This window comes from Stenella coeruleoalba (genome assembly GCF_951394435.1).
Source record: "Stenella coeruleoalba genome assembly, chromosome: 15".
NCBI lineage: Eukaryota > Metazoa > Chordata > Mammalia > Artiodactyla > Delphinidae > Stenella > Stenella coeruleoalba.
The window spans coordinates 53,211,462-53,224,170 of record NC_137161.1 but is presented as its reverse complement, the minus strand read 5'-3'; the positions used below and the strand labels follow the sequence as shown (position 1 = coordinate 53,224,170).

Genomic DNA, 12,709 nt, shown 5'->3' with positions numbered 1-12,709 from the left:
TACACATAAATACTATATTTTAAAAATATGTATTTATATATCATATCTTTATTATAAATAAATATGCATATATATGTAAGCAAAGACAAATTTCATGGACAGAGCTACTGTGCAGACCCAGCCTTAGTGCCTCTCAAACTTCCGTGGGCAGAAGCATTAGCAGGGCATCTGTTAAATATGCAGATGCCTGGGCTGAACAGGTCCAAGGTAGGGCCTTAGAATCTGTATTTACAAGCAGCCTTGGTGATACTGCTCACCAGCTGTTGGCAGAACTCACTCTAAGAAACACTACACTAAAAGTGACATAAAAAACTACGACCAACACCTCCCCAGAGGTAAACATCCTGGACTCAGTTTCCAGGAGGCTCCAAGAGGAGCTGAAAATGTGGAAGGAAAAAGCGATGAGAATTTACTGGATGCCTGCTGTATACGAGGCACCACACAAAGTGTCTAGGGACCAGACAGGTGAATGAGGCAAGGTCTCCCAAACAGGAGGCTGGGCAAAGACACATCAAAAACACCCAGGGGACTTCCCTGGCCGTCCAGTGGTTAGAACTCCATGCTTCCACTGCAGGGGGCGCAGGTTTGATCCCTGTTCAGGGAACTAAGATCCCGCAAGCCATGCGGCACAACCAATTAAAAAAAAGAAAAAAAACCTGTAATGGGCCACATTTTTTACCCTGGAGTTACCACCTTGAGCTAACCATCTGGGATGTAGCATCAGCTAAGGGGCTTTACCTACATTACCTCATTTGCTTCTCCCAGTGCCCAGTGAGGCGGGTTCTGCTGCTGTCCCCATTTTACAGATATGGAAGGGTGGCCCGGGGAGGGGAAGCAATTGCCCAGCGTCACTCAGCAAGAAAGTGGCAGAGCTGGGTTCATCCCAACAAATGCCTCCAAACTCCTCACTGCAGCCCCGAGGCCAGCAGTACTCGGCCCCTGCAGACCCCATTCTCAGACCTCCCTCATCCCCCTCAGGGTCTTCACGCGTGCTGTTTCCTCCTCCAGAACCCTCTTCCCAGCCCTCTCATCCTTCCGATCTCAGCTTCAGCGGCATGTCCTCAGAGAGGCCTGGGGGACACTGTTACCTAAGACACTGTCACCTCCTCTTATTTTCTGTAACTCTGGATCCCTTCTTAGTACTGTGACAAAGTTGTACGTATATATTGATTTTTTTTTCTCATCTGTGTCTCCCACTGGAATGGAAGTCCCGTGAAGGCAACGGTCAGGCAGATTGGTCCACTGCTGGGTGCCCAGGACTTGTCAGGTTGCCTGGCATATAGTAGGCGCTCAATCAGTATGTACTGGAGAATAATAATTATCATTAATTACATTAAAAGTTAACATGAACTCTACTCATTACTCTGTAATGGCCTATATGGGAAAGAGTCTAAAAAAAAAAAAGAGTGGATATATGTATAACTGATTCACTTTGCTGTACACCTGAAACTAACACAACATTGTAAATCAACTCCAATAAAAAATTTTATAAAAAGTTAAACACGTGGGCTTCCCTAGTGGCGCAGTGGTTGAGAGTCCGCCTGCCGATGCAGGGGACACGGGTTTGTGCCCCGGTCCGGGAAGATCCCACATGCTGCAGAGCGGCTGGGCCCATGAGCCATGGCCGCTGAGCCTGCGCGTCCGGAGCCTGTGCTCCGCAACGGGAGAGGCCACAACAGTGAGAGGCCCGCATACCGCAAAAAAAAAAAAAAAAGAAAAAAAAAAAAGTTAACACGTATACAGGACTTAGTATGTGCCAGGCACTGCTCTAAGGGATTCAGATATTTTACTTCATTTAATCCTCACCACAACCTATGTGGTAGGTACAATCATTAACCCCATCTTACAGGTGAAGAAACTGAGGCACAGTTTCATTAAGGGGGTGGGGAGGCAGGGTCTTGTATTTAGCCAATAAAATACAAGATGCCCAGTCACACTTGAATTTCAGATAAACACGAATAATATTTTAGTAAGTATGTCCCAAGCAGTTTTTGAGACTGCTTAAACTAACACATATATATCGGGGCTTCCAGCCCGCTGCTCACCGTGTAGCTGCAGTTCTCCTTGACCACCACGCGGCTGGCGAAGGTCTCGTTGTGCGCTTCGATGAGGAGAGTCCTCTCCTTCCAGTTCAAGACGTTTCTTTGAACAAAGACCACGTGCTCGACGCCTGCAATCTGCAGGGACAGGGCAGCAGGGACGTGCGTGCTGGACGTGAGGTGGCGGCTGGGGGCGCGAACCCAGAGTGTTGGCGCCTGTCACCCTCGGACCCCGGGACCCCCAGCCCCCTGCCCCGCACCTGCCCACCAGCCAGAGCCCGGATCCCCGACTTTTGCCCCTTCTCCCGACTTCCCGGACCCCGGGACTCCCTCTTGTCCCTGGTCCTCCTACAGTCTCAGCCCAGCCTCCCGGCCCTCGTCTCTCCTGGACATGGGAGGCCCCCAGCCCAGAACGCCCTCCGGGTACCAATACACACTCACTCCAACGCCTGAACCCACCCCCTGGTCCCAGGTCCCCCGCCCGCCATCCCCTACCACCCGTCCGGTCCCCTCCTCCGCGGGGTCCCTGGTTCTCCAGGACCCCCTCCGCGCCCACCTTCCGCAACAGCCGCGGGGCTTCCACCCGCAGCCGGCAGCTCCGCTCCACCAAGTGCACCGCCCCATCAGCGCTGCGGGACTCGCGTAGGACCTCGCTGCCCAGGAAGACCGGGATCTGCGGGCAGGTGGGGAAGCGCTTCTCATAGGCCTGGGGACAGAGGGGCAGGGGTGAGCGCCAAGGGGGCTGGGGGCAGCCAGAGCACAACCTTTCTCCCTCCAGCCCTCACTGGGCTATTGTCTCAATTCCGAGAGGGGGTACCCAGAGAAGAGAAGAGAAGAGAGTCCTGGCCTGTGCAAAGAGCAGTGACCACTGCCTGTATTACCAAGACCACCGTCTTAACATCTGTTCTAGAGCAGTGACACAGGAGTGCCTGAGCTATGACTTGGCAAATCACGTTTTGACTCTACATTTGGGTTTTTGCCCTGGGAAGGTAGAGTGGGCTAGCTTGGGGCATTTTATTTATTTATTTTTGTCTTTTATTTTTTATTTTATATTGGAGTATAGTTGATTAACAAAGCTGTGTTAGTTTCAGGTGTACAGCAAAGTGGTTCAGTTATACATATACACGTATCTATTGTTTTTCAAATTCTTTTCCCATTTAGGTTATCACAGAATATTGAGCAGAGTTCCCTGTGCTATACCGTAGGTCCTTGTTGGTTATCTATTTTAAATATGGCTTGGAGCATTTTAAAAGAAGATATCTTTTAGAAAAAAGCAATCGACAAAACCAACACCCCTTCATGATTAAAACAATAAAAAACAACACTCAACAAACTCGGAATAGAAGGGAACTTCCTCAGCCTGACAAAGGGCACCTACAAAAACCCCAGCTAACATCATACTCAATGGTGAAAGACTGACACTCTCCCCCTACGATCAGGAAATAGGCAAGGATGCCTGCTCTGGCTGCTTCCATGCAACATTGTCCTGGAGGTTCTAGCCAGGGCAGTTAGGCAAGTAAAAGAAAGAAAAAGCATCCAGATTGGAGGATGAGAGCTTAATTCCAGAAGTGCCAGGGTCAGAGCCGCCGGGGGGGCATACCAGCAACCGTGGCTGACTGTATTCAAGCAGGGTTTGCTCCAAGAGCCTGTCACAGCCACGTGTCCCAGAATCAAGGATCAAAGTGAGTTCCAAAAATAGTGCCGGCATCTGAGGACACACACCTCCTTCCCTTCCCTCCTGGCTCCTGGCAGGGAGGCGGGACCACCCAGCTCAGAAGGGCAGAGGCGCAGGAGGGACAAGGAAGAGATGCTTGGTGCTCTTGGTGTCACTCAAGGTCCCACAAGGCCAGCCCAGCACATCGTCCGCCAGGGTCAGGAGGACAGGGCTGCCTCCATGTGTAGAGGCTGGTTGCTTTGTACAAACACCCCAGGGTTAGACTAACTCTCCTCAGGGGAGAATGCACAATGGCACTCCTGGGGGTCTAGCCTCAGGGCTGGCAAGGGAGGCCCCCTGAGAACTGTGTCTCCCCTACACATCTCAGGCCACCTTGAGCCCTCTTTCAAAGGAAGGCATTTCTCCACTGAGGAAGGAGCTGCATAGCAAAGTAAGCAGAGCTTGGGGTGGGGTCAGGCGCCTGGCATGAAGCCCAGCTCCACCTCCAGGAGAAACAAGTCCCTTCTTTTCTCTTAGCCATTTCATCATCTGGAAAATGGGTATATACCAGGTTGAGTATCTCAGGCAGAGCCTGGAACATAGTAGGCACCCAGGGTTTTTATTCTCCAGGCAACAGGACTCAAATGGTGGCACAGTGCACATTTGCCAGAACTGCAAACAACACCCTCCCAGCCCCTTCTGAGCAGAGGGAGAGCCAGAGGAGCTGGGCTCTGCCCCACCTCCGTGATGGGCAGAGGGATGCTGACCTTTTTTTGAAAGTTTATGGAGGGAAAAGGGTGCATGTGTCAGAACTGGTCAGGCTCAGTTTGAGTTCCTGCTACCTTCTCACTGCATGACCTTAGGCAAGTCGCTTGCCCTCTCTGAGCCTCCGTCTCATCATCTATAAAATGGGCTGGTGGTAAGGATGTCACTAGATCACGTCTCAGAGCAGTTGGCACACAGTGAGGCCTCGACTCTGCTCCTCCAGCTGTGTGCCTTCTTCCATTTAATCCTCTGAATGGTGCCCTCATTTGACAAATGAGGAAACTGGAGCCCAGAGACACTAAGTAACTTACCCAATGTCACACAGTGCAATATGGTGAACCTGGATTTAAATCCCAAGCCGGCCCAGCCCCTGCTCCCTCAGGAACCCCTTGCTCAGCAGCTTGGAAACAGCCCAGACATTTTCCCCCGGGGCCATGTGGTCTTGATTTCTCTACCCTCGGTCCTTCAACTCCTGCCAAGCAGTGGCCACACTGCCCCTGAGCATCTCCAATTCCTCTGTTCTGCAGTCTCTCTCCTGCTCCCCAGATGGAATGACATACTCAGAACAGGCCTGGATGCCCGGAACAAATCCCACTCTTACTCTTACACTCCTTACTCTGTTCCACCATCCCACCTCCCACTGCAGCCTCCTTTTCTCTGCTCCAGCCTTGCTGTTTTTGGAACATGCTGTCATAGGTTGAACTGTGTGTCATCCACCCCTAACAAAATTCATAGGTTGAAATCCTAACCACCCCCCCAGTACCTCAAGATGTGACCTTATTTGGAAATAGGTTTGTTGTGGATGTAATTAATTAAGATGAAGTCGTATTGGAGTAGCGGGGAGGCCCCTAATCCAATAGGACTGGCATCCTTTTAAAACAGGGAAATTTGGACACAAACACACAGACAGAGAGAATGCCATGTGAAGATGAAGGCACAGGTTGGGGTGAAGCCAAGGAACACCAAAGATTTCCAGCCACACCAGAAGCTAGGGGAGAGGCATGGAACAGTTTCTCCTTCGCAGCCCTCAATAGGAACCAGCTCTGCCGACACCTTGATCTCAGGCTTCCAGCCTCCAGGACTATGAGGTAAAAAATGTCTGCTATTTAAGCCACCCAGTTTGTGGTACTTTGTTATGTCAGCCACAGGAAACAAATATACCCACCAAGCTTGTTCTTGCCACAGGGCCTTTGCACTTGCTGCTCCCTCTTCTTGGAACACTAATCAATCCACCTGACATCCAAGGGGGAGAGAGGTTTGAGTCACAGGGGCTTCCAGAGGGTAGGAGACCTGGATTGAAAGCTCAAGAGATGTTCTGGCTTCAGGGACTCATCTGTGCCGGCCCCCCTTCCTGGGACCTCCTCCCCTACCTTCATCCCTGCAACGCTGCCTCCTGTACTGTTCTCTGTCCTGTTCATTTTCTTGGCAGCACTTATGGCACCTTCTAACCATATACGTGCTTGCACATGGCATACCCAAGGCCTGGGCTACGTGTTTTTTTGGCGGCACTGAACTCAGACATGTGCCCATCTCAGTTCTTGGGCTAACTAGGGCTAACAAGGAAAAGCCGACGGGCAAGGAAAGAAAGAATGCAAACTTGCCAATGGCCCAAAAAAGCCCCAAGAAAGGGGTCCAGGGAGAGAAATGACAGGCCGTTAGTGCAGTGCACACAGCCAACCAAACTTCACCAACTTCCTGTTGTTACAAACCTCTTGTTGGAAGAATCCCGTCTGGCACCCCCAGATAACGGCGGAGCTGATCAGCAGCAGACGGGCTCTTGGACACAGCTTTCCCTGACTGTGTGAGGGAAGGCACTGCTGTTTCAACAATGGTGCCACCCCAAGCACTGTGGGGACCCCAGAGCCCAGGCTCCATCTGGAAGGCAGGGGGCCCCAAAATAAAGAGTCTACCCCAGTGCTAATTCTCCAGGGTCAGAGGCTGTCAGCCAGAGATTCCCTGGGGTTGTGAGGGCTGGTGTTGGACACCGTTGTTATGGTGACATTTACAGAGGGCTGACTGCACCATTTTGTCCTCATGACATCCCGTTGGGATGGAAACTAGTATTTCCCCATTTTACAGATGAGCAAGTTGAGGCTCGAGAAGGCAGAGTGACTTGCCTCTGGCGTCACAGGGCCAGGAAGTGGTGGGGTTGGATCGCAGGCCCATCTGACCCAGCCCCCAACCCTGAACCTCCCAGTCCTGCCTCTCAGTGGACATTGGCTACATCACAAATGTCAGTGTTTTGGAAATCCTGAATCCTGCTGGCCCAAAACCCTCAGATCAGGGGCCCTTTGCCTTTGGCAGGTGACAGGGTCTTACAGGATCAGGTAGTTCACAGGACCCTCCCTGTGTTGGAAACCAGCTCACGCAGATAGTTTTATCCCTACCTGAGAGCCTCAGATGCTGACTGCTATCCCCACAAATCAGGCCTGAGCTTCTCCCAGCTGGACAAACACATGCTGTGGCCTCCTCGGGGACACAGGGTAGCAGAAGGATTTGGTTTCAGCCCTTCCGCCAAGTGATTGGAGAGGGACACCCACGCATGCCAGCTCAGAAAGGGAGCTGGTCCAAGGCCCAGAACCTGCCCAGGCAGGGACAGGGCTGGGGCAGGCAGAGGCCAGTGGAAACTTCTATTGAAGGTCTCCTACGAGCTGCCCATCCTGCAAAAATCCACATCAACACACTAACCATGTGGAAAGGGGAGCCTAGATTCCTAGCCAGACTTGCCCATTTCCAGGCTGGGTAACCTTGAGCACAGTACTTCCTGTTTCTCCCCGAGAACACGATTAGTCTATAACATGATTACTCTATAAAGGGAAGTAATCATGAAACCTCCCAATGAGTGCTCAGTTGTGCCTCTTTCCTTCTTTCCCGTGTCACAACTGCTGAAGTAAAAAGTCATCAGCCCTGAATCCCTAGTGCTTAGCAAAATACCTAGCATGCAGTCGACACTCAATAGACAGTACATGATAAAGGAGTGAAGGACAGTGTAGCTTAGCCATGAAGGTTGTGGACTCTGGGGCTTGGGTTCGAATCTCTACTCTGCTTACTACCAGCTCTGTAGCCTTGAACAAGTCATCAAGCTCTCAGTTCCCTCCTTCCTTCATTTGTTAAAAGGAGAATAAGAAAAGTAGCTCCCGTACTGAGCCATCAGGGGAATAAAGGAACCTGTTTTGGTTAAGTGCTGAGAACAGTGCCTGGCACATGGTTCGTTCTACATAAGCATTTGTTCAATAAATTTAAATTTTAAAAAAGAGTGAGATTCTATAAAGTACAGAAAAGCTATTTCTGCTAATCACTTGACAGCTGCTCCCTCCTCCCCTCCCCTCCCTCCTTCCTTCCTGCTCTTCCTCATGCAAATTCAAAGGAAGCTGGAATGCTGCTTACCCCAAACCTTCCGCCAAAAGTGGGAAAAGAATATCCAAACCACACCAACATATTCTAGTCCAACACTTCACCTTCTCTTTCCGTGCTGCAGGCTGGATTTGGCACTGACAACCGTGACCATTGCACAAAGTGTACCCTCCCTGTCACACTCCTCAGGGGACTTTCTTGTCCACCCCCAGCTTCCCCCACAAGCCTGGGAGACCCCAGGACAGACGTATCAATCCTCTCAGCTCCCCCAACTGTTTTTTTAAATTGCAATATAATTCTCATACCATAAAATGCACTCTTAAAAAGTGTACAGTTCAGGGACTTCCTTGGTGGTCCAGTGGGTAAGACTCTGCACTCCCAATGCAGAGGGCCCAGGTTCGATCCTGGTCAGGGAACTAGATCCCACACGCCGCACCTGCACCTAAGAGGCCGCATGCCACAACTAAAGATCCCGCATGCCGCAACAAAGATCCTGCGTGCCTCAACTAAGACCTGGCGCAGCCAAAATTAATTAATGAATTAATTAAAAAAAAAAAATAAAAATGTACAGTTCAGTGGATTTTAGAACATTCACAAAGTTTTGCAACCATCACCACTCTCTAATACCAAAACGTCTCATCACCCCACAGAAACCCCACACCCATCACAGTCACTGCCCTTTCCCCCCACCCCAGCCCTAGGCATCCACTAATCCACTTTCTGTCTCTATGGATTTGCCTTTTCTGGACGTTTCATGCAAATGGAATCATACAATACACAAAAGTTGGCCTTTTGTGTCTGGCTTCTTTCACGGAGCATTATGTTTCTGAGGTTCATCCGTGTTGTAGCCCGTGTCAGTGCTTTATTCCTTTTCACAGCTGAATAATATTTCATTGTGTGGATCCCCCAGCTCTTGGCAGAGTTGCTCAGAGTTGCTGAAGGAGCCATCAGACACCCGATGGCAGTAGTTACATCCCCGCTGATGAAGGCGAGCAGACGTGGGTGAACCAGGGCAACATCACTGGAACATTTTGAAATGACTGCTGTATACAATCTATAGAAACAGCTGTACCCAGATGGCCCTGGAGCTGAGAAACCTGCTGCTATTCTAGTCAAAGGCAGCTCAGGAGACAAAAGAGTCAGAAGGACCCAGGGGGCAAGGCTGGGATATGGTGAAATGGCAGAGACAAGGCAACGCATGGGGTTTAGACACTGCCTCTGCCACCTGCCAGCGGGGTGACCTCAACTTAGCTTCTCTGAGACTCAGTTTCCTCAGAAAGAAAAGGATGATGATGATGACAATGATACCGACTCTGTAAGGGGTGTTGAAAAGATTAAAGGGAGATAAGGTGTGTGAGGCATTTAGCACAGTGCCAGTCACCACACAGATTTCTTTTTTTTAATGGACAAGGGTAAACCAACAGGTTCTTGAATTGATATTTGTACACCCATGTTCACAGCAGCATTATTCACAGTAGCCAAAAAAGTGGAAACCACCCCAATATCCATTGACAAATGAATGGAAAAACAAAATATGGTCCAGCCATGTCGCGGAATATTATGCAGCCATAAAAAGGAATGACATACTGACACACGCTACAACGTGGCTGAACCTCGAAAGCATAATACTCAGTGAAAGAAGCCAGACACAAAAGGACAAATACTGTATGATTCCACTTATATGAGGTCCCTAGAGTCGTCAAATTCATCGAGACAGAAAGTAGAATGGTGGTTGCCAGGGACTGGGGGAGGGAGAGAACAGGGAGTTAGTGTTTAATGGGGACAGAGTTTCGGTACGGGAGGATGAAAAAGTTGTGGTGATGGATGGCGGTGACGGTTGCACAACAATGTGAATGCACTTAATGCCACTGAACTGTACCCCTAAAAATGGTTAATTTTGTGTTATGTATATTTTACCACAGTTTTTTAAGAGGGTAAGCCATCTTCTGGATGGTTTATAGCCCTACCAGATTGTGATTTGGAGTAGGGTATCATGTCTGTGTTTATTTGTTTATAGTCAATGCCTCTGTCTCTAGGTCTGTTTCCTTCCCCACTGGATTCCCCAGCGGCCTCGTAGCACACCTGGGACACCATAGACACCCAGCCAATATTTGCTGAAGGAGGGAAGGAAGGAAGAGGAAGGAAGCCAGCCTCCCTTTGCCTGGCTGGGACCTGGTGTCCTCCTCGTGAGGTCATGCCAGGGGAACGTCTGGCCTCTCTGGCCCTGCGGGAATGTGTAGCCCCTCCGCTGGGCCAGGGCACTGCACAAAAGCCTACTGTGGCTTCTTACCCACTCGTGGGGAGTGGAGTGGGGAACAATTCTCCTGTGAACATGCCCTGCACCCACGGACTTCCGGGATCAGCTGGTACCCCTGATGGTTCAGGGAGAGGCAGGGCGGCAGTGAGGCCAACCCAGAGTATTTTGACACTTAGTGCTATGTCAGGATCATGATGGGAGGGAAATGCTATTTTATTTTTATTTTTTTATAAATTTATTTATTTATTTATTTATTTATGGATGCATTGGGTCTAGAAAGCGGCAAGCAGGGGCTACTCTTCATTGCGGTGCACGGGCTTCTCATTGCGGTGGCTTCTCTTATTGCAGGAGCATGTGCTCTAGGTGCGTGGACGTCAGTAGTTGTGGCACGTGGGCTCAGTAGTTGTGGCTCGCAGGCTCAGTAGCTGTGGCACACGGGCTTAGTTGCTCCGAGGCATGTGGGATCTCCCCAGACCAGGGCGCGAACCCATGTCCCCTGCATTGGCAGGCAGATTCTTAACCACTGCGCCACGAGGGAAGTCCCAAAATGCTATTTTAGGTTTTCTAAGTGTCTCCGAAATGCACCCAGCCTTGGTCAACTCTGCTTCCCCAAGCTCTCCCTACCTCTGGGATGGAAATGCCCCCTCCAATCCACTTTCCACACCTTCCCAAGCGCCCAAAGTCCTTGAAGAAATGAACTGACCCCACCAACAACTTTCTAAATCACAGGGGCCCAACTAAGTAAGCCACATTCATTTCTTCAAAGAAACAAGTTCTGCCCCAATTACAAATCCTGCTACATGACATTGCCTGGACACTCTCTGTCTTTCTCTCTCTCTCTCTCTCTCTCTCTCTCTCTCTCTCTCTCACACACACACACACACACACACACACACACACACACTGCAAGCTCTATGAGGGCAGGAAGGGATCATGTCAGCAGAACCAGGTCAAGACAGAACGAGAACAAGACAGACCAGGTCTCCTCCTTTCTGAAGCTTAATGTAATGAAAAAGACCCATATAAACAAATAAACAAGCAAATTCCATATAAACAAGTAGGCAAGCAAATTAACAGAATAATGATGCATTTCAGGAAGTGCTAAGAATCACCTAGTCTGTAGCTCCTGCAACCTGGCAGGGTGCTTGGCACACAGTGGAAACTCAATAAATATTGATGGAATGCATACGTGCAAGAATTAACGCATGCATAAACTAATGAATGAGGGCCTAAAGTTGATTTCAGGGCCCCCTGAAATCAGATTACTTTGCTGGGCAGTGGATCACCTCCGTTCTCCCAGCCCAGATCAGAGCCCGTCAGGGCCCTGTAAGAAATCCAGGGTGGAAAATGTTGCTTCCCTTAATCTGTTAGCAACGGGATCAGATGACAGGCTCCAGGGAACTAATTTAAACTCATTTAAATAAGGCCCCAGCTGCTTTATTAAAACTACATCCATAACAACGATTCCAACTTTAACTGCCTGCCGTTGGTCTGGGCTGCAAGGATTTACCTTCAGAGGCTGCTCCTTATTAATAACCCATTTGCTAACTTACAAGCTGTTTATCAATACAAAGTCCAGGTCTTTAAATATTTTAACACTTAATTGCTACCAACAGCCCTCACCTCTATAACCTTTCCTCCGGATGAACAGCCAGCCTATTGCTTAGGAAATTATCACGCCGTCTTCCTTCTTTAGGTTTGCAGAATCTGAGATGACCACAAAACCACAGGGCTTTGAGCCCCACAGGGACCCCTGGGCAGTGGGCGGACAAGAGGTAGCCGGGTTACTTCTGAAGCCACGTCAGCCACTGGCACATAGATGTTCACTGAACATCAGAGACAGAATCCAGGATGTCTGGCTGTGAGCTCAGGCTATGGGGCCAGATTCCCTAAATTTGAATCTCTGCCATTTAGTAATGATGCCATTGACTGAGAGTTATGGGCTGAATCGTGTCCCCCCAAAAAGCTATGTTGGATAACTAACCCTGGGTACATCAGAATGTGGCCTCATTTAGAAATACGGTCTTTATACAGGTAATCAAGTTAAAATGAGGTCATTAGGATGTTCTTACAAATCCAAGATGACTGCTGTCCTTGTAAAAAGGGGAAATTTAGGGAATTCCCTGGCGGTCCAGAGGTTAGGACTTTGCACTCTCACTGCTCAGGGCCCAGGTTCAGTCCTTGGTCGGGGAACTAGGCTCCCACTAGCTGCGCAGCGTGGCCAAAAACAAAAAAAAAGAAGAAATTTGAACATAGAAGTGCACACACACAGGGAACATACCATGTGAAAGTTGGAGTTATGCCACCACAAGCCAAGGAGCTCCAGAAGCCAGGAGAGAAGCCTGGAGCAGATCCTTCCCAAGTGCCTTCAGAGGGAACACGACCCAGGTAACACCTGGATCTTGGACTTCTGGCCTCGAGGACTGGGAGGCAATACATTTCCGTTGTTCTAAGCCACCCAGTTGTGATGCTTTGTTACGCGGCCTTAGCAAACAAATACACTGACACAGGGACAGTCTCCTTAACCGCTCTAAGCCTCAGTTTCCTCTTCTGCTGCAGCTGAGGCTGCTGTTAAAGTACTTGCCTCTGAGCTGGCCGGAGGGGGTGGGCACACAGGGTGTTCGTTAAACCTTTCCGGAC

General features: G+C 49.7%; 1 protein-coding gene across 2 annotated transcripts in view; it reads right to left on the bottom strand.

Annotated features, from left to right (window-relative positions):
• SEC14L5 (SEC14 like lipid binding 5) overlaps window positions 1-12,709 on the bottom strand; it is a 38,694-nt gene that overhangs the window by 20,922 nt on the left and 5,063 nt on the right. For both annotated transcript variants that reach the window (XM_079945135.1, XM_079945136.1), the window contains exons 2-3: window positions 2,596-2,745; window positions 2,046-2,177 (exon numbers count right to left, since the gene is read on the bottom strand). In XM_079945135.1, the coding sequence (XP_079801261.1) occupies window positions 2,046-2,177; window positions 2,596-2,745 (282 nt within the window). The remainder of the gene's footprint in view (window positions 1-2,045; window positions 2,178-2,595; window positions 2,746-12,709) is intronic.